We start from the raw sequence: 18,289 nt of genomic DNA, 5'->3' as shown, positions 1-18,289 counted from the left end.
AAGGAAAACACAGGAAAAAATGATGTATATTTTGATACAATTGTTATAGGTCAACAAGCACAGATAATACAGTCCTTAACATCCGAGATGTCGTTTATGCACATACCAGGCCTCTTCCATCACCAATATATAAATAAACATCACTCTGGAACTGCAGGGAAATGTAGTCGTTTAACATAAGAAAAGAAGAGAGCCCACATTGCATAGAATTTGTCTACAGACCCATTGAGCTGTGTGTTTAATTTCTTCCAGCTTTATGCCATTCAAACGGATTTAATCCAAAGAGCATGAGAAGGGGGGTACAGAGGATTTCCATCTAAGTAAAATGAATCGTCTCGCTAACAAAGTGACAAAGGCAATTACATCCTTATTCATTTTGGTCAATTGCATTGTGGGTAAGGAAACCCCAAATAGTGCAATAAAAGGGTCTGGCTCGATCTGTGTTTCCCGCTTAATTCTGAGAGTGTGTTAAATAGGTCTTTCCAGAAACCAACAAGAGATGGGCAACACCAAAACATGTGTACATGATTAGCAGGAGACCGATTACATCGTACACAATTAGGGTTCACATCCTTGTAAATGTTGGATAATCTTGCTTTGGTCCAGGGGGCCCTATGAATGAGCTTGCATTGAATGAGACCGTGTCGAGCGCAAATAGAAGAGCGATGTACCCTTTTGAGTGCCCCTTCCCATAGTTCATCAGATATTTCCTCACCCAGTTCCTCCTCCCATGAGGATTCAATATTGTTTAATGAGATGGTTTGTAGTGAGCAAATTTGACTATAGATTATTGACACGGTGCCTTTCAGAGTAGAAAGTGGGGTAAGAAATGTGTCGAACTGTGTTTCATCAGGAAGGGTGGTGAATCCTGGATCTATGCTGTGGACGTAACTCCGGACTTGTAAGAACCTAAATAAATGATGTCTGGGGAGACCAAATTTAGCTGATAATTGTTCAAACGTACTAAATGTATTGTTAATATAGAGACCTCTGAATCTTTTAATACCGAGACTAGACCATGTTGAGAAAGCACCATTAACCATAGATGTGGGGAAAAGCTGGGTTTGAGGCCACCGGATCCAAAGAAGAGGTTGTCTGAAACCCAAAGTGGCACTTAAATTGATTCCAGATCTTCAATGTTGTTTTGACACATATATTTTTGGTGAAGGAGGAGTAAGGGCCTGTAACGGTGGAGTGAGCGAGGGAAGACAATGATGCCGGTATAGATGAGGCGGCCAAATTGGAGGTGTGAATATCTCTGCTCTGCAACCAGTACTGAATGATCCTAAGGTTAGCGGCCAATAATAGACTCTGAAATCCGGTAGAACTAGACCACCGTCTGGCATGGGTCTCTGCAAAAGCTGTATACTACCCATATAAAAGGGTAGTATTAGGCCGTCCATATTTTTGAAAAATCTATTGGGAAGAAAAAATCGGAAGGCACTGATAGAGATATACGAATTTAGGGAGAGTATTCATGTTAATAGAATTAATTATTGCGACTAAGGAGAGGTGTAGCAAAGACCAGCACTCCAAATCGTCCTTAGTACGGGTTAAAAGAGGAGCAAAGTTGGCTTGAAAAAGGTTTTCAAATCTGATTGTGACATGTACTCCCGAGGTAAATAAAACTACTGTGAGCAATTGTAAATGGCAAGTTATGTAAAGGGGATTTCTTTGTGGCCATATTAAGCGGCATCAATTCGCTTTTACTGAGATTCAGTTTATACCCTGATAAGTGACCGAAGGATGCAAATGTGGCAAGAGCAGCAGGAGCATAGACAGAAAGGTTGGATGTGTATAATAATACACCTGCAGTACAGCGAGTACAGAAGTCTTATCCAAGTCCAGCCCAGCGTCATGAATTTGGAGCCAAAGCAGAGTTTATTTAGAGTGTAAAAAAGGTATTTCCTTTCCACCCAGTCAAACACTTTCTCCGCATCCAGGGATATAATGGCGTCAGAAGGATTATATATAATATGAAATAATCGTCGAAGATTGAAGAACGAGTGTCTATTTTCAATAAATCCTGGTTGATCCGGAGAGATAATTGATGGGAGGAGTGTTTCCAGACGCCTTGCCAGAAGTCTGGCTAGAATTTTATAGTCAACATTTAGCAGGCTAATTGGACGGTGTGATACACAGTCAAGAGAGTCTTTGTTTTTTGTTTTTTAAGTTAAAACGTTCCTTATAAATAATTGGGCAATACAGCGTGTTAACATAGATAGCCTATCCCTTTTCAGTTTGTTCTCATGTGCGGTGTAGGAAATAATTTCACCTCTGATATAAGATTTGACAGTTTCCCAGAGTAGACGCAGAGATGTTTGGGGTTCTATTTGTAATCATGAATCATGAGGTGGCGAATCGCATCTCTGCATGTCTGGCAGACATATCAGTGTGGATGACGGATCACCACCTCAAGCTGAACTTCGGCAAGACGGAGCTGCTCTTCCTCCCGGGGAAGGACTGCCCGTTCCATGATCTCGCCATCACGGTTGACAATTCCATTGTGTCCTCCTCCCAGAGCGCTAAGAACCTTGGCGTGATCCTGGACAACACCCTGTCGTTCTCAACTAACATCAAGGCAGTGGCCCGTTCCTGTAGGTTCATGCTCTACAACATCCGCAGAGTACGACCCTGCCTCACACAGGAAGCGGCGCAGGTCCTAATCCAGGCACTTGTCATCTCCCGTCTGGATTACTGCAACTCGCTGTTGGCTGGGCTCCCTGCCTGTGCCATTAAACCCCTACAACTCATCCAGAACGCCGCAGCCCGTCTAGTGTTCAACCTTCCCAAGTTCTCTCACGTCACCCCGCTCCTCCGCTCTCTCCACTGGCTTCCAGTTGAAGCTCGCATCCGCTACAAGACTATGGTGCTTGCCTACGGAGCTGTGAGGGGAACGGCACCTCAGTACCTCCAGGCTCTGATCAGGCCCTACACCCAAATAAGGGCACTGCGTTCATCCACCTCTGGCCTGCTCGCCTCCCTACCACTGAGGAAGTACAGTTCCCGCTCAGCCCAGTCAAAACTGTTCGCTGCTCTGGCTCCCCAATGGTGGAACAAACTCCCTCACGACGCCAGGACAGCGGAGTCAATCACCACCTTCCGGAGACACCTGAAACCCCACCTCTTTAAGGAATACCTAGGATAGGATAAAGTAATCCTTCTCACCCCCTCCCCCCTTAAAATATTTAGATGCACTATTGTAAAGTGGCTGTTCCACTAGATGTCATAAGGTGAATGCACCAATTTGTAAGTCGCTCTGGATAAGAGCGTCTGCTAAATGACTTAAATGTAATGTAAATGTATGAAAAAGTCGCTTTGACTCAAAACAAAATTTACTAAGTGTTCATTACTGAGCAGTTGAGTATTTAGCCACCAAGGCAGTCGCAGATTGTCAACAGTTTGAAAGACTGCTTCCATAGTAACAGGGGCGTGGTCAGATACAACACTTGGATTATATGAACATGAAGATATGGAATGGAGAAGCCTGTCATCTACAAGGAAGTAGTCTATGCGTGTAAAAGTGTGGTGAACCGATGAGAAAAAAAAGAGTATGCTTTTTCAGACGGATTAAACATTCTCCAAGGATCTGAGACTGCGAATACAGACAAAGGTTCGGACAACTCTAGGTGAGGTTGTTAAGGTGGGTGGTTTAGTGGAGGATCGATCCAAATGTGGGTCTAACCAACACTTAAAGTCAACGCCTAAGATCAACATCAGAGAAGACATATTTGGGAGTGTAGAGAAAACCGATTTGAAAAAACCCCCCATTGTCCCAATTAGGAGCATTAATATTAACAAGAAGTACATTCCTATTGAGCAGCCTACCACTGACAATTATGCATCTTCCATGGGGATCTGCGATCACATTAGAACATGTAAAAGGTACCGATCTGTGAAGTAAAATAGCCACCCCTCTTGCCTTACTCTGAAATGAGGAATGAAACACCTGACCCACCCATCTGCACCTGAGACTTGAGTGTTGCGATACCTTCAGATGAGTTTCTTGGGGAAAGATAATGTGAGCTTTCAATTGATGAAGGTGGTGTAGCACCTTAAAACGTTTAACTGGGTTATTTATGCCCCTGCAGTTCCAAGTAAGAAAATTAAAGCCACCCCCTCCAGCCGGATGGGCTACACTAGGCTGAGTCATGTCTTAAGAGAGAGAGAATGTGTAAAGGACAAGATACAATGTAAACCTAAAGATCCTAGTTGAACCTAAAAGCTCAAATTTCAAAAACAAAAGACAAGCGACGAAGCACAAAAAACACATAAAAACTATATACAAATAAAGAGGGAAAAACCCCTTCCCTCACACCCTCCCTTGCCGAAGCATCTCCCCAACTGAGATGCAAGCAAAACCCTAAATACAAAAAAAAGTTTAGAGCAAAGCATGATAACGCTTACTCTGCTACCTGAGATTTGTGACCATTTAACCAAAGTAAGCCAAACATACATAGATCGGTCCCCAGTAGAGTCTACAGAAAACAAACCTTGGTTAAGAGAGGTTTAACAGCAATACTGATGGAAAAACTACGGCTGAACCATGAAAACAGACAGATATTGGCATTAGAGGCGGCAACCTGCTTTGGAAATAAAAATAAATAAAAAGAGAGTGACATTCAAATGTTGATGAACCCAGCAAAGTTGGCTCAGCTTGCCAACCAGTCTGCCAGCCGGCCTGCTAAGAAGATCAGCTAAACAACCATTTGTTCCACACCATGCGGTACAACAGCCGCTTTCACGTTCTTGTTGATGAAATCGGCCGCTAAAGCCGGGTCCTCGAATCTGTGCGTGGAGCTGTCTGGTAAAGTCAGTTTCAGAACCGCAGGGTAGATGAGGCTGAACCTCACGCCCGGGCAGGCGCGTAGCTGATGCTTCACAGCTCCAATGTTAGCCCGCTTCTTAGCCACAGCTGTGGTGTAGTCCGCAAATATCGAGACTCTTTTACCCTTGGAGAGGAGAAAGGATGCTTCTTCCGGTCTCCTCAGTATGTCATTGCGGACGTGAAAGAAATGCACCCTGATGACAAATGGTCACGGGGGTTCTCCATCCCAGGGTTGGCTACGCAGAGTGCGGTGGGCCCGGTCTAGCAGTGGCTTCTCCTCCAGACCGAGCAGCTCCTGTAGCAGCTGGGCCATGGACTCCGGCCCTCCACTCCCTCCGTTATTCCCAGTAGACGAATGTTGTTCCTCCGCATTCTACTTTCCATATCTTCACATCCATTGTCGAGGTATGCCACCCTAGTTGTTAATGAGCCAATGTTAGCCTCTAGCTCGCTAATGCGAGTGCTGTGGTCTGTAGCACCTCAATCCAGCCCCGATAAGGCCACTTCATGTGTGTCAAGCTTACCAACAGTAACCCCCCACACTACGGGAGGTTTGACGTAGTTCAAGAAGTTTACTGGCCAACCCCTCTCCCGGATACCGGAGAATCAAATGCCTTCCTCACCTCTGCCATGAAATCCTCCAGATGACAACAAATGGTGGATTGTTGCTCCCAAACTGCCATAGCCCAGGAGAGCACCCTTGCTGACTTTAGCGTCATTAATATTCGCTATCTTCGATGGGTCCTAAGGGAACGAAGATGGCTGAAGCTCAAAAATAAGGGAGCATTGAGAAAGAAAACCCTGGCAAGTTCCAGGATCTCCAGAATATCGCTCCGGAGGAGGTAAGCGGGGTTCTCGGGGAGCCGGGGTAGGCTGTACAAACCCACCACTGATAGTACTGGGTGGTTGGGAGGTCTCGGAGGTGGCAGGCTGCCTATGAGCTAAATCATTGATTTGCTCCATGATAGCCTTGAACCCTTGGTTGTGACGTTCCGTCAAGGAACGAAGCCCTTCCAAAAGGTCCAGCAGTAGCTCCTCATGCCTCCCAATGATGACTCCCTGCACGGAGACAGTATAGCGGAGCTGGTCCAAGTCTGCTGGGTCTGTCATGGCCAGTTTGTACTATAAGGGCACAAGCCGAGACCCAGATGTAGACACAGGAAGCAGATGGTTTGAGTCTTTGATATTTATTACATCCAAAAGGGGTAGGCAAGAGAATAGTCGTGGACAGGCAAAAGGTCAAAATCAGTTCAGTCCAGGAAGTACAGTGTGGCAGACAGGCTCGAGGTCAGGGCAGGCAGAATGGTCAGGCAGGCAGGTACAGAGTCCAGAAAACAGGCAAGGGTCAAAACCGGGAGGACTAATTAAAGAGAATAGAAAAGGCAGGAGCACGGGAAAAACATGCTGGTTGACTTGGAACATACCAGACGAACTGGCAAAGAGAGACAGGAAACACAGGGATATATACACCAGGGATAACAAGCGACACCAGGAGGGGGGTGGAGACAATAACAAGGACAAGTGAAACTGATCAGGGTGTGACAGCCAAGACAGTCATGAAGAGGGCACAACAAAAACATATTTGCCATGGGTCCTCAGATCCTCAAAAAGTTCTACAGATGCACCATCGAGAGCACTGGTTGTATCACTGCCTGGTATGTCAACTGCTTGGCCTCCGACCGCAAGGCACTACAGAGGGTAGTGCGTAGTACGGCCCAGTACATCACTGGGGCCAAGCTTCCTGCCATCCAGGACCTCTATACCCAGTGGTGTCAGTGAAATGTCCTACAAATGGTCAAAGAATCCAGCTACCCTAGTCATAGACTGTTCTCTCTGCTACCACATGGCAAGCGGTACCAGAGCACCAAGTCTGGGTCCAAAGGCTTCTTAACAGCTTCTACCGCCATGCCACTCACGTCCGTAGCCATGAAGTGCTTTGAAAGACTGGTAATGGCTCACATCAACACCATTATCCCAGAAACCCTAGACCCACTCCAATTTGCATACCACCCAAACAGATCCACACAGATGATGCTATCTCTATTGCACTCAACACTGCCCTTGCACTCAACACTACTCAACACTGTTCCTTGGAAAAAGGAACACCAACATGAGAATGCTATTCATTGACAACAGCTCAGCGTTCAACACCATAGTACCCTCAAAGCTCATCACCAAGCTAAGGATCCGGGGACTAAACACCTCCCTCTGCAACTGGACCCTGGACTTCCTGGCGGGCCGCCCCCTAGTGGTGAGGGTAGGTAGCAACACATCTGCCATGCTGATCCTCATCACTGGAGCCCCTCAGGGGTGCATGCTCAGTCCCCTCCTGTACTCACTGTTCACCCACGACTGCGTGGCCAGGCACGACTCCAACACCATCATTAAGTTTGCAGACGACACAACAGTGGTAGGCCTGTTCACTGACGAGACAGCCTATAGAGAGGTCAGAGACCTGGCCGGGTGGTGCCAGAATAACAACCTATCCTTCAACATAACCAAGACTAAGGAGATGATTGTGGACTACAGGAAAAGGAGGACCGAGCACGCCCCCATTCTCATCGACGGGGCTGTAGTGGAGCAGGTTGAGAGCTTCAAGTTCCTTGGTGTCCACACTACCAACAAACTAGAATGGTCCAAACCCACCAAGACAGCCGTGAAGAGGGCACAACAAAGCCTATTCCCCCCCAGGAAACTAAAAAGATTTGGCATGGGTCCTCAGATCCTCAAAAGGTTCTACAGCTGCAACATTGAGAGCATCCTGACTGGTTGCATCACTGCCTGGTACGGCAACTGCTCTGATTCCGACCGCAAGAGGGTAGTGCGTATGGCCCAGTACATCACTGGTGCTAAGCTGCCTGCCATCCAGGACCTCTACACCAGGCGGTGTCAGAGGAAGGCACTAAAAATTGTCAATGACACCAGCCACCCCAATCATAGACGGTTCTATCTACTACCGCATGGCAAGCGGTACCAGAGCGCCAAGTTTAGGATCAAAAGGCTTCTCAACAGTTTTTACCCCCAAGCCACAAGACTCCTGAACAGGTAATCAAATGGCTACCCGGACTATTTGCATTGTGTACCCCCCCCCCCAACCCCTCTTTTACGTTGCTGCTACTCTCTGTTTATCATATATGGATAGTCACTTTAACTATACATTTATGTACATACTACCTCAATTACTCCTACTAACCGGTGCCCCCGCACATTGGCTACAATCTGCATTGTGTCCCGCCACCGAACACCCACTCTTTTATGCTACTGCTACTCTCTGGTTATTATCTATACATAATCACTTTAACTCTACCTACATGTACATATTACCTCAATTACCTGGATGAACCGGTGCCCCCGCACATTGACTCTATACCGGTACCCCCCTGTATATAGCTTTGCTACTGTTATTTTACTGCTGCTCTTTAAATCATTTGGTTTTTTTTAACTCATCTATTTTTTACCACTTGTTTTTCTTAAAACTGCATTGTTGGTTAAGGGCTTGTAAGTAAGTTCATTTCACTGAAAGGTAATTTCACTGTTGTATTCAGTGCATGTCACAAACACAATTTGATTTGTTTATTCTATCAGAAAGGCAAAGTAAAGTCACAAATTTGCACACTCTATTTACACAAACAAATCAAACCAGCTCTTGTACCAACCGCACTGTCAGAGAGATGGGTGCACATTTTAATTCCAAAGCAACATTCACATCATGGCGCTGTGTGTGTGTGTGTGTTGCACTGAGAGTATTTGGATAGAGAAACCACACCAGGTGCTCATTCCGATGCCAGCTGAAGAACTGGAGAGACAACTATCAACAATCTAAACAGACAGCAGTGTAAACAGACAGCAGGGAAAGAACACACAGCACGCATGGGCGAGTTCACCCGTAGTCCTATCTCACAGATGGAAAGAGCGGATCCTGCTTAATTCAACTGTTCATGTGAAATCAACAGACTTTGAGATCAGTAAACACATGGACACATCTACACGTGACGTTATAATGTACATCATCTCATCTGGAATACGTACATACCATATAGCCGGGCCCTACTATATCCTGATCCTCCATAGACAGGCTGAAAAGTGTATACTGAAAAAAAAGGAGGGGGGGGGGGCAGTAGAACTATTTAGTACAATCTGATAATAACATCAAATTGTCAATAAAATAACGTGGTTATTCAATCTGGAATTGAACAATAACATGTAGCCTAATAAAAGCTATTGAACAGGCATCGCTATAATGAATCTTAAAATCTGAGATTGACGAGGTTAGAGGCGTGCGTGACGCGTGTAGCTGTGGCAGACACTCGTCGACGGAGAATGGGCGAGAGAGAGCGCGCAGGGGAGGAACTAAAATTAAAAAAAAGTTTAACTAAAAATGGCTTCCTTGTCTTTGGAGTCTGCAGAACAATCTGAGAATAGCACGGAGAATCCTACCCAAGAGGCCGCTCCGGTGAAAGAGGAGACGGATCCGGATGAAGTTTCGGAACAATTGCTAAAAACTTTTCAGAACTCGGCGCTTAGCTTTTCGACCGATCAAGTAGCATGTCTGTGCGAAGCCCTTCTACAGGCAGGCAATGTGGATCGCCTGTGGAGATTCCTATCAACCATCCCTCCTTCGGCCGAGCTGCTACGTGGCAACGAGACGTTGCTCAAGGCCCAGGCACTGGTCTCTTTCCACCGGGAAGAATTCAAGGAGCTGTACGCAATATTGGAAAGCCACGACTTCCACCCGAGCAACCATGGGTTCCTGCAGGACCTCTACTTGCAGGCGCGCTACAAGGAGGCGGAGAGGTCCCGAGGTCGTAGCCTGGGCGCCGTGGATAAGTATCGGCTTCGGAAGAAGTTTCCCCTGCCGAAAACAATCTGGGATGGAGAGGAAACGGTATATTGTTTCAAGGAGAAGTCTCGCAATGCACTGAAAGAGTGTTACAAAAACAACAGGTACCCCACTCCAGACGAGAAGAAAAACTTGGCCAATGTGACTGGACTCTCCCTCACGCAAGTCAGCAATTGGTTCAAAAATCGACGGCAGAGAGACCGAACTCCGTCTGGTACCAACAGCAAAAGGTAGGCTATGCATTCCTGTCTACATTTGTAACCACATACCCCATTAAAAAAACCAATTCAAACATCTATGTCAATATGGTTCGTTTTATAATGAACACAATTGTTTATGTACAGTGTCATTTTCAGAGTTATTTTTAGCAAGGCAGCCAGACTATGGGAGTACATATAGCCCATACTGCTGCACATGGCACACACTAAGACATTGATTCATTTGACACACAATGTTCACCGAAATTCTCCTGATCAGATAGGTAAGAGTGAGCGCTAGAAAGTAGCCTAGCATTGTGACATTTATGGATCTGTCGACTGCAATATTATTTTAGTGCTCCAAACATATTTTGTGTGATGCAGACTTTTCTGAACCATGGTCTCGACTGTGTGGTTTCTCTCAACTGTATGGTTCATGTTCGACATATTTAAATCAAATTCCATCAATCCCTGCAATAACTACATTTCAGTGCAAGGTCTACACCTTGTTGTATTCGGCGCACGTGACAAACTTTGATTTGATGTTTATGAATGACAGCAGGCATGAACTCTGACTGTGACAACGCCACACATGTCGTAGAGAGCACGACTGGGAGAAAGAGCATGTTGCTTTGTTGTGAAATGTGAGATCCGGGCGCCCATTGTGGCTCAAGTTTCCTGAAATTCTGCACCGCAAAGTCTCCCGGCGGACTTCTGCGCGCTCCCGAGGCCCTGCACCGCTGGGAGAGCAGGGGGGGAACAGAGACCGAAAGAGAGAGGAAATGGTGTAGGTGTTGGGGAACAAAAGGATAAAATAATATATTTCAAACCGTAAATGTCTTCAGCTCTCCTGTGCCCCGTTTAGCGTGCACATTTAAAAACCCATTACTTTTTAAAATGTTTATTTTTTTAAATATATATTTGTTATACTGTTGTGTGTATAGGTTACATACAGTATGCAAGTTTTGGCCAGGGAAGTTGGCAGTTTTCAAAGCTACACAGGAAATTGGGGTTTTCGTGTGTCAGTTGTTGATGTCCTTTATTCCCACGTGTGGAGAAATAAAAACAGAATGCCGATCATCCCCCATGCAGTCCAGTATTTATCTTATATCTAGGGGGCTGTGGTGGCTGGGGACAGTATATCAGTTGTCCATTTTTCTCTGTGTGACCCACACTGCTTCAGTGCACCAGGATATTTCAGGACATGCACATCACATTACGGTGTCAACCCATAGGATCAAAGGAGAGACTGTCACTGACGGTTATTGATTTACCATATGTTATGTGTATTGTAACATTCTGACCCCTTTCCCCCTTTTTTCCCCCCATTCCATCGGGCAATCCTTGCCCTCTACTCCCCCTTCTTCCATAAGCTGTCTCTTTTCATTGTCTCACTCCCCCCACGGTTCACTCACCTTATCGTTCTCCTCTTCTCCTGTGTTTTCTTAGTGAGTCCGATGGCAACCACAGCACAGACGATGAGGGTGACGACATCTCAGACAAACCAGAGGACATTGTGGGCTCCACAGCCTCCATCATCTCCCTCTCTGGTACCCCCTGCAGCACTGGGGGCCAGATCTTCCTCAACGGGGCTGGTGGGTTCCTCGCCGCCTCCCACCCCTTACTCCTCAATAGGGGCTCCCTGATCTCTGGGGCAGGGGGTGGCGTCATCATCAACGGGCTGACCCTGAGCGATGGTCACACGGTTACCCTCAGCCCCATATCGGCTAACTCGCCTCTGCTCTTCAATGGAGCGCAAGTCATATCCAAAAGCAGTGCGGTTGTGGGTCTGGAGGGCCAGGGGGTTACAGCCATGGAGGCCCAGCCCAGCTCGGTCATCTCCCTCCCCCTGACAGAGGACTGTAAGATGGACAATGTTAGCCTGACGAACCCCTCGACTATCCCCACCCTGGACTTCATCAATGTCCCAGAGGGGATGGTTCTCAAAGCCGAGGACATCCAGACAGTCTCTCCTTCCTCCTTGTCTTCCCCCTCAACATTCTCCCCCACCTCCCTCCCCTCCCTGGTTCTGACTCAAAATGGCCACCTCTCCGACACCCTCCCGGTCTCTAAGTCATCCCCGGGCGTGGTCATCTCCAGCCCTGTAGTGAGCCTCCCCAACCAGCAAGGGGAGTATGTTGTGTTTGCCACAGCTGGTTCTCAGCTCACCCCCTCCAGCTCCATCTGCCAGGTGGTGTCATCCTACAGCTACTCCAGCCCACAGGTATTCTCCCTGCCTCAGGTGGTGCCCTCCATCCAGGGTGTCCCTGTATCCCAACTGGTCCAACACAACCCTGGAGGCCAGTGTCCCCAGTTAGTTCCTGTCCCCCCCCTCACCTCCTCCCTCCCCCAGGGCACCCTCTCACAGTTCCAGGGCCACCAGACTCTGAACATTGCCCCCCACCTCGCCCAATCTCTCCCCCAGCATCATACTGGTTCCTCTACATTGGGAGCGGGATCCACCATCCTCTCCCTGTCCCAGCTCACCAATGGACAGCTCCCCCAGGGACTCGCACTCCAGTTGGGTGACCAGACCTCAGCTAGGATCCCCACTCTGACACAGATCCAGTCCCCACTAGGCCATCCCCAGATCATCTCCTCCCCTACCCAAGTGGTTCCTGTCTCCCAGTCCAAGGAGACAACCTCAGCTCAGTTGGTTTCCCTGCCCCAGCTGGTGCCTGTCTCCTCCGCGGGACAACTCTCCTTCCCTCAGGTCGGCCCGCCCACCCCTTCTCTATCTGGAGGGGCTTTCCAGATCCTAGCCTCGGCCACTGGAGGTGGGATGCCTCCGGGGCCCTATAGGATAAACCAACTGGGACCCCTCCAGACTGTAGGCCCCCCGACCAGCATGGCTCCTAGTGTCCAGCTCCTCAACTCTGGGGTCATTCAGCTCCCCTCCGCCTCGCCAGGTAACTTAAGACTCGGACACACGGGGACTGTCGATGGGTAGTGTCGGCAGTCAACTTTTTTGTTGTTCACATCAGATAGATCAACCGCTGATCAGATCACTGGAACACTCCAAACCACAAGATGGCAGTAGCTTTTCTTTAAGCTTTGTTTGGCTTTTGCTAACTGGCAAATGGTGATGCTAAAATTAGCTAGCAAGGGAACTGGCACTGGCCATATGGGATAATGGAGAGTGAATAACATTTAATAATTCATCTTGCTAGCTCAAACTCTAGGCAGCATTCTGACTTTTCCCTACAGTTTCAGTCATTAACTTCGCCCACAACTACCCCGTGAAGAATGCTGTGTTAACACTTAGAAACGTCAATAATCATCGCTTGCAGTACGGCTTTTCGAAACACATGGCCCTTATCTTTCATCAGCGAGAAAGAACCCTTCAAATAAAAAAAAACTACTTATTGTAGCAATTTTGTCCAAATCCGTACAGCTGTGTGTGCGCCTCCATCCGACGGTACTACATTTCCTGCTTCACTTCCCGAGTGACACTTACACACGGGTGTTTGGAGCATGCTAAATGGCTAATTAGCGCAGGTGGTCGCCTCTTGTGTTCTGTAAACAAGCACTGTAACATGGAGATATGGAAACACTAACTTTAACCCTGTCCAGTTGCGTATCAATTGAACCTTTTTTTAAATGTATTTTTTAGAAAGTTATTTATCGCCGATATGAAATAAGGTTTCCCCATACTTCCAAAACCGTACCACGAGTGACGATGTTTAGATTGAGCATCTGGGCTCTTTACCAAAGTCCCCTGTACAGAAGACACCTTCATCCAATGACTCTTATGTGTAATGTAATGGAACTGAGAGTCATGATAGCTAGCTTGGTAAAGCAGCTAATGTTGTGTGCATTGTGCTGCACTTACCACCCCATGTGTTTCATATGAAGTGTTGTGTGACTGCCTGGCTTAAGTTGGCAAGCTAACGTGGGGTGGATATCTTGTGCCTTTAAAAAAACCCGGTTTTGTTGTCTTCTGTCGACACACTCCTTTTCAGAGAAGCCTCCCAATATGGCGTCTGGAGTATGGGTGTGTCGAAAGGAAAGGAGTGGGCGTGTGGAAAGGAGTGGATGTGTGAAGTGCTCTGCCATAGGTCAGGCGGTTTTGATTGAGTGGTGTTTGTTTTGTCCCTCCCGTTTCTTACCGTGCTACTACTGCACATTAGAGCTATAATACCGCGAGAGATTCAACTTCTGTTGTGAAGCCAGAGGACGAGTCTGATTTCACTGTTAGTTTTCCATAAATACTTGTACATTTTCAGTTCTAATTGACGATTTTGTTTATTTTTTTAAATTTAAAAGTGATGAGCGGTGCGTTTTATATGCGCGTGCTTACTGACTGTCCCCCTGATATTAGGTAGCTTCTTCTCACGCCGTTGCCGGACAGTAGTGCTGGTCAAGCAGGAGCGAAAGGCACTGTGTCCCGGTTGTGTTTCCGTTCATGCCCTCCCCATTGCATAGGCTTTATTTTCACGTATCAATATTAGTTATTTCTTGTGTAGGTTTGCTTTCCTACTTGAAATGAAATCATAGGAGGGGGGGATGGCCACGTCAGCTACCACTGGTGACACAAGCAGGCTCAGGTCGGCAGGCAAGCCCATACAACACTGGTGCCCCGATCGTCGGCTTATTGACTCGTCGTGCAGCCCAATCAGCCACGCAAAATGCTCTTGAGTGGCAACAAATCTGCCCAGTTATCTGATTCGCTTTCCATACACCCACTCCTATCCACTCACCCACACTCCGGTCGCCATATTGGACTGCTGCTACCCATAGTTGCCTTTTCGGATCCCCCACAGGGGTTCCGTGCACTCTGATTGGCTCAGATGAAAGTTGTGTTGAAACGGCAGGTTCGTCAGTATCAGATCGGTAGGCAATGGGTGGTCTTTTGTTCTAGCGAGATAAGGAAAGCCTCATACTGTGCTATCGGCAGTCAATCTCCTCTGTGTGTCTGACCTATTACTAAGTCATTTGCTATCTCAATGTTGTTGATGAACTGCTAACAAATATTTTTTTCACTACTACTTCCTCTCCACTTGTACCTCTCCTGTGTCCTGTAGGGAATCTCCTCTATGGTGGAAGCCCCATCCTGAGTTACCAGAACGGCAAGCTGATCCTAACTATCCCGGCTGGCATCCAGTTCGGCAGCCTGCCCATGAAACCCGTCCCTGAGGCTTCTACCCACCCCACCAACGGAGTAGGCCCCGGACTCACACTCAGCCCTGTCATCCACCCTACACCTACCCTCATCCCAGTCTCCACCTCTGTCTCAACCTCCAACACCCTCCAGACGTCCCCCCTCTGCTTCATCAACTCCTCTCCGCTCTACTGCACTCATGAGACTGGTGTCCCCACCAACCAGCCCCTCTCCACCACCTCCCCACACACCCTGGACCTCTCTGCCACCCACACCCCTCCCAATGCCCTCACCCCAGAGAGCATGCTCTCCCTCAGCCCCATGTGCAGCGGAGTGACCCCCACCACTCAGCTCTCCCAGACTACCTGGAGCCCTGTCCCCCTCTCCAACTCTGCCAGCCTGACTATGTTTGACGTCCGTGGGAAGGGGGATCTTCCCGAGGATCCGGCTCTGCTGGGCCTACCTGGAGGCGAGGCACTGCTACTGGGGAGCCCCTCTCCAGAACAGGATGTGGACAGGGTGTCGCCATTGGGGGACCTAGAGGAGATGGATGGAGAGCCCAAGATCCTTACCCAACTACAATCAGTCCCTGTGGATGACGAGTTGGGGCTGTAATCCAGTCCCAGTCCCCCCCCCAACCCCAACCCCAACCCCCAACCCACATCACCATAAAATCAGTCAGCAAGACTACATGTTACGGAACAACCTCAGTGCTCCATTGGATAGGTTTCATTGAAGAGTGGACTGGCTTTGACCCGTATGAGAAATGTGCTTTGACTCACAAAATCCTAGGCGATGATCCTTTTGGATAAACCGTCATGGGATAGGCTGATTGTATGCAACAATGGCATGACCTGGAGGATGGCCTTGCATATAGGTGAGCCTGTTACCTGATTTATGTTACACAACTGTCCACTGCTTGGTTTCCACAGTTTTAGAATTCTTATACTGTTGTCGTCTGCCTCCCATAAGCCAAGAGCCCTTCCTGTGTCACAAAATCCAGTCCGAGACAAAATGGAGGAGCTGAGTCAACCGTGGGCAGTAAAAGTCTTAACTTTCCAAGCAAGGCTCGGTTCCTTTTACTCGGCATCAAGTTAATTTCTAAGGACATTCTGCGGCTTTTATGCACAGACGTCCCCGTTTCATCCAAGACTATTTGTACCACAAGGGAATGAATGCCTTGGGTTTTAGTTGGCGTTGGGTTGAGCGGTACGCCACGGCCAGGTTGTCTTGTTTAAGTCTCTAAACTCCGCCAAATGCAGACGCAGCCAAGCATTAAGTCCTGTTGAAGTTGGACTGTGTGGTTCTGAATGGCTGCTCACTTTGGTGCTGCTGAGTATTGCACAGTTTAGCCTCAGTGAACGCAAACAGAAAGTGGGCTGACTGTGACACCAGAATCCCCCGAACACTCTAGCATCGAGATGGACTGTGTACTCCTCTCTGTCAGCAGTGTCACCACGTCAAAGGGCACAGGCTTCTCATTTAACTACAGGTTTGGCATGCAATGCTAAGCTCTGTCACGTCTGAGGTCTGTAGGAGGGAATGGAGTCACCTGGGATTTTTTTGAAAACATATATTTTTTTTAACTTTTTTTTTTTTACTCAATGCAATCAGTAAATATGACCACGTGACATGATTTACATATGTAAGCCAGTCTAATTAGGATAGACCAAGCTTTAGTGAAGACAGGTTTCATACACTACACACTCTGCTTGACCACATGGTGCGACATTTGCGCCACAATCGTACACTACAACAAATTTTTCTGAATGTATTTTATTTTTATTTGATCTTACTTTTATGGGTTTGAGCTCGACCTAATAAGTGCCTTATTATCTAGTTGCTGAGGTTGGTGGGCCAGTGGGTTTTACTGTCTTTGGATCTTCAAAGTGAAGAATGTGTTCTACTCTTCACAAAATGAAGCACCATTGAGACAAGCAACTTCCCACGTGGATGTCGAATATGAGTTTTGTAATAACCCGTATCCCTCGAACTCCAGAGAAACGTAACGTGGCCGCCCTTGGTTTGTACGGCCGTTGCTCTTTTAGCATCACTAACGCCTACCATGACATAATCACCATTGAGAACTCCCTCCTCGTTGTACGTTTTGCACATTTCGTCCGTGTCATGTTTACGCCTAAGGTGATGGCCAGATTCTATTCTGTAAAACCTGCTGCCTTTTCTCTGTTCTTGACAAATTGCACTCACTGATCTGAAGGGATGGGATAGGTCGAATTAGATGGTTAGGTTGAGTTTCAAACAGCCTCTGTCTATCCTGATATCAGCAACAGTGAGTCATGAAGCGCTGAGAGCAGGTGACAGGTCTCCTAGAATGGAATGGTATCCAGCGAGACTCTGCAGTTGTTCTCGCCATAAACGTACAGTACTCGCCATCTCTCCATAACCAAAGCATTGATGGCAGTTCTCTGGCTAACAGTAAAACAACGCTATTCTTCAGTGTCACTCCCAGCTGTTGTGTTTTTATATTTGTGTGTTTTTGTTTATTTTCTGTGTGTATTTAAAGCATGTATTTAAAGCATGTATCAATCATTTTCTAGTAGTAACTTTGAATACTTTGAATGGAGAGGAACAAAACGAGCAGTCCTTGTGGAACACATGGACAACGGAAAAAGCATCAATGGACCTTCCCAGGGGATGGCTGGTTGTACAGTCTCAGAATGTGTAGCTAATGATAATCACCACTTCTCAAATGATATTATACACTTTTACAATCTGAATAGGATGTGAATACCCATCAAAGGAATGTTACATGTTGAGTTTTTTCTTTTTTAATCGGTGTTTGGAAATGTTTTGTTGGTTCTAAGGCATTTTTTTCCATACGATACAGTGCATGAGTTGGAGGCTAAAGGGAACGTGTGTTCATGTGTGTTTTTCTTCGTGTATCCCACCACTTGTGTTTTTTAGTGTGTGGTGCTCCAATGGCTGTTAGTGTCAGGTGCAGGAATTTGTAACACACACACACAACCTCCAGCTGAGTTATCCAAAGATGTATTTTTTTTTTTTATGTATATTTTAAGTGAGTAAAGGGATTATTAGATAAAAAATAAAAAAAACATTTGAGGTTGGTTTTGTACTGAAAGGTATTTAATTTTTTATATGCAGTTTTGTGATATTCTAATAAACTATATAAAGAAAACATTTATATGTTTTTGGGGTGATTTTTGTGAATGCTTCTCTTTAAATCTCCCATGTGAGATTTATGGGTCATGGGGGAACAAACTATTGAGTGCCTACACTACCAAACCACGTTAGAAGCGCTTTTGCAATTTGGTTAGTAAATTAGATTTAAATACGCTTGTTTG

General features: G+C 46.8%; 1 protein-coding gene across 1 annotated transcript; it reads left to right on the top strand.

Moving 5' to 3' along the window:
* Positions 1–9,124: 9,124 nt before the first annotated feature.
* Positions 9,125–18,117, top strand: LOC124006071 (homeobox protein SIX5-like). Its single transcript, XM_046315826.1, has 3 exons — positions 9,125–9,898; positions 11,315–12,774; positions 14,890–18,117. The coding sequence occupies exons 1-3, from the start codon at positions 9,207–9,209 to the stop codon at positions 15,579–15,581; spliced, it is 2,844 nt and encodes a 947-aa protein (XP_046171782.1). The 5' UTR covers positions 9,125–9,206; the 3' UTR covers positions 15,582–18,117.
* The last annotated feature ends 172 nt before the right edge of the window (positions 18,118–18,289 follow it).

This window comes from Oncorhynchus gorbuscha, linkage group LG19 (genome assembly GCF_021184085.1).
Source record: "Oncorhynchus gorbuscha isolate QuinsamMale2020 ecotype Even-year linkage group LG19, OgorEven_v1.0, whole genome shotgun sequence".
Classification (NCBI taxonomy): domain Eukaryota; kingdom Metazoa; phylum Chordata; class Actinopteri; order Salmoniformes; family Salmonidae; genus Oncorhynchus; species Oncorhynchus gorbuscha.
Note: the sequence above shows the minus strand (reverse complement) of the source record. Positions and strands in the feature narration are given on the sequence as shown.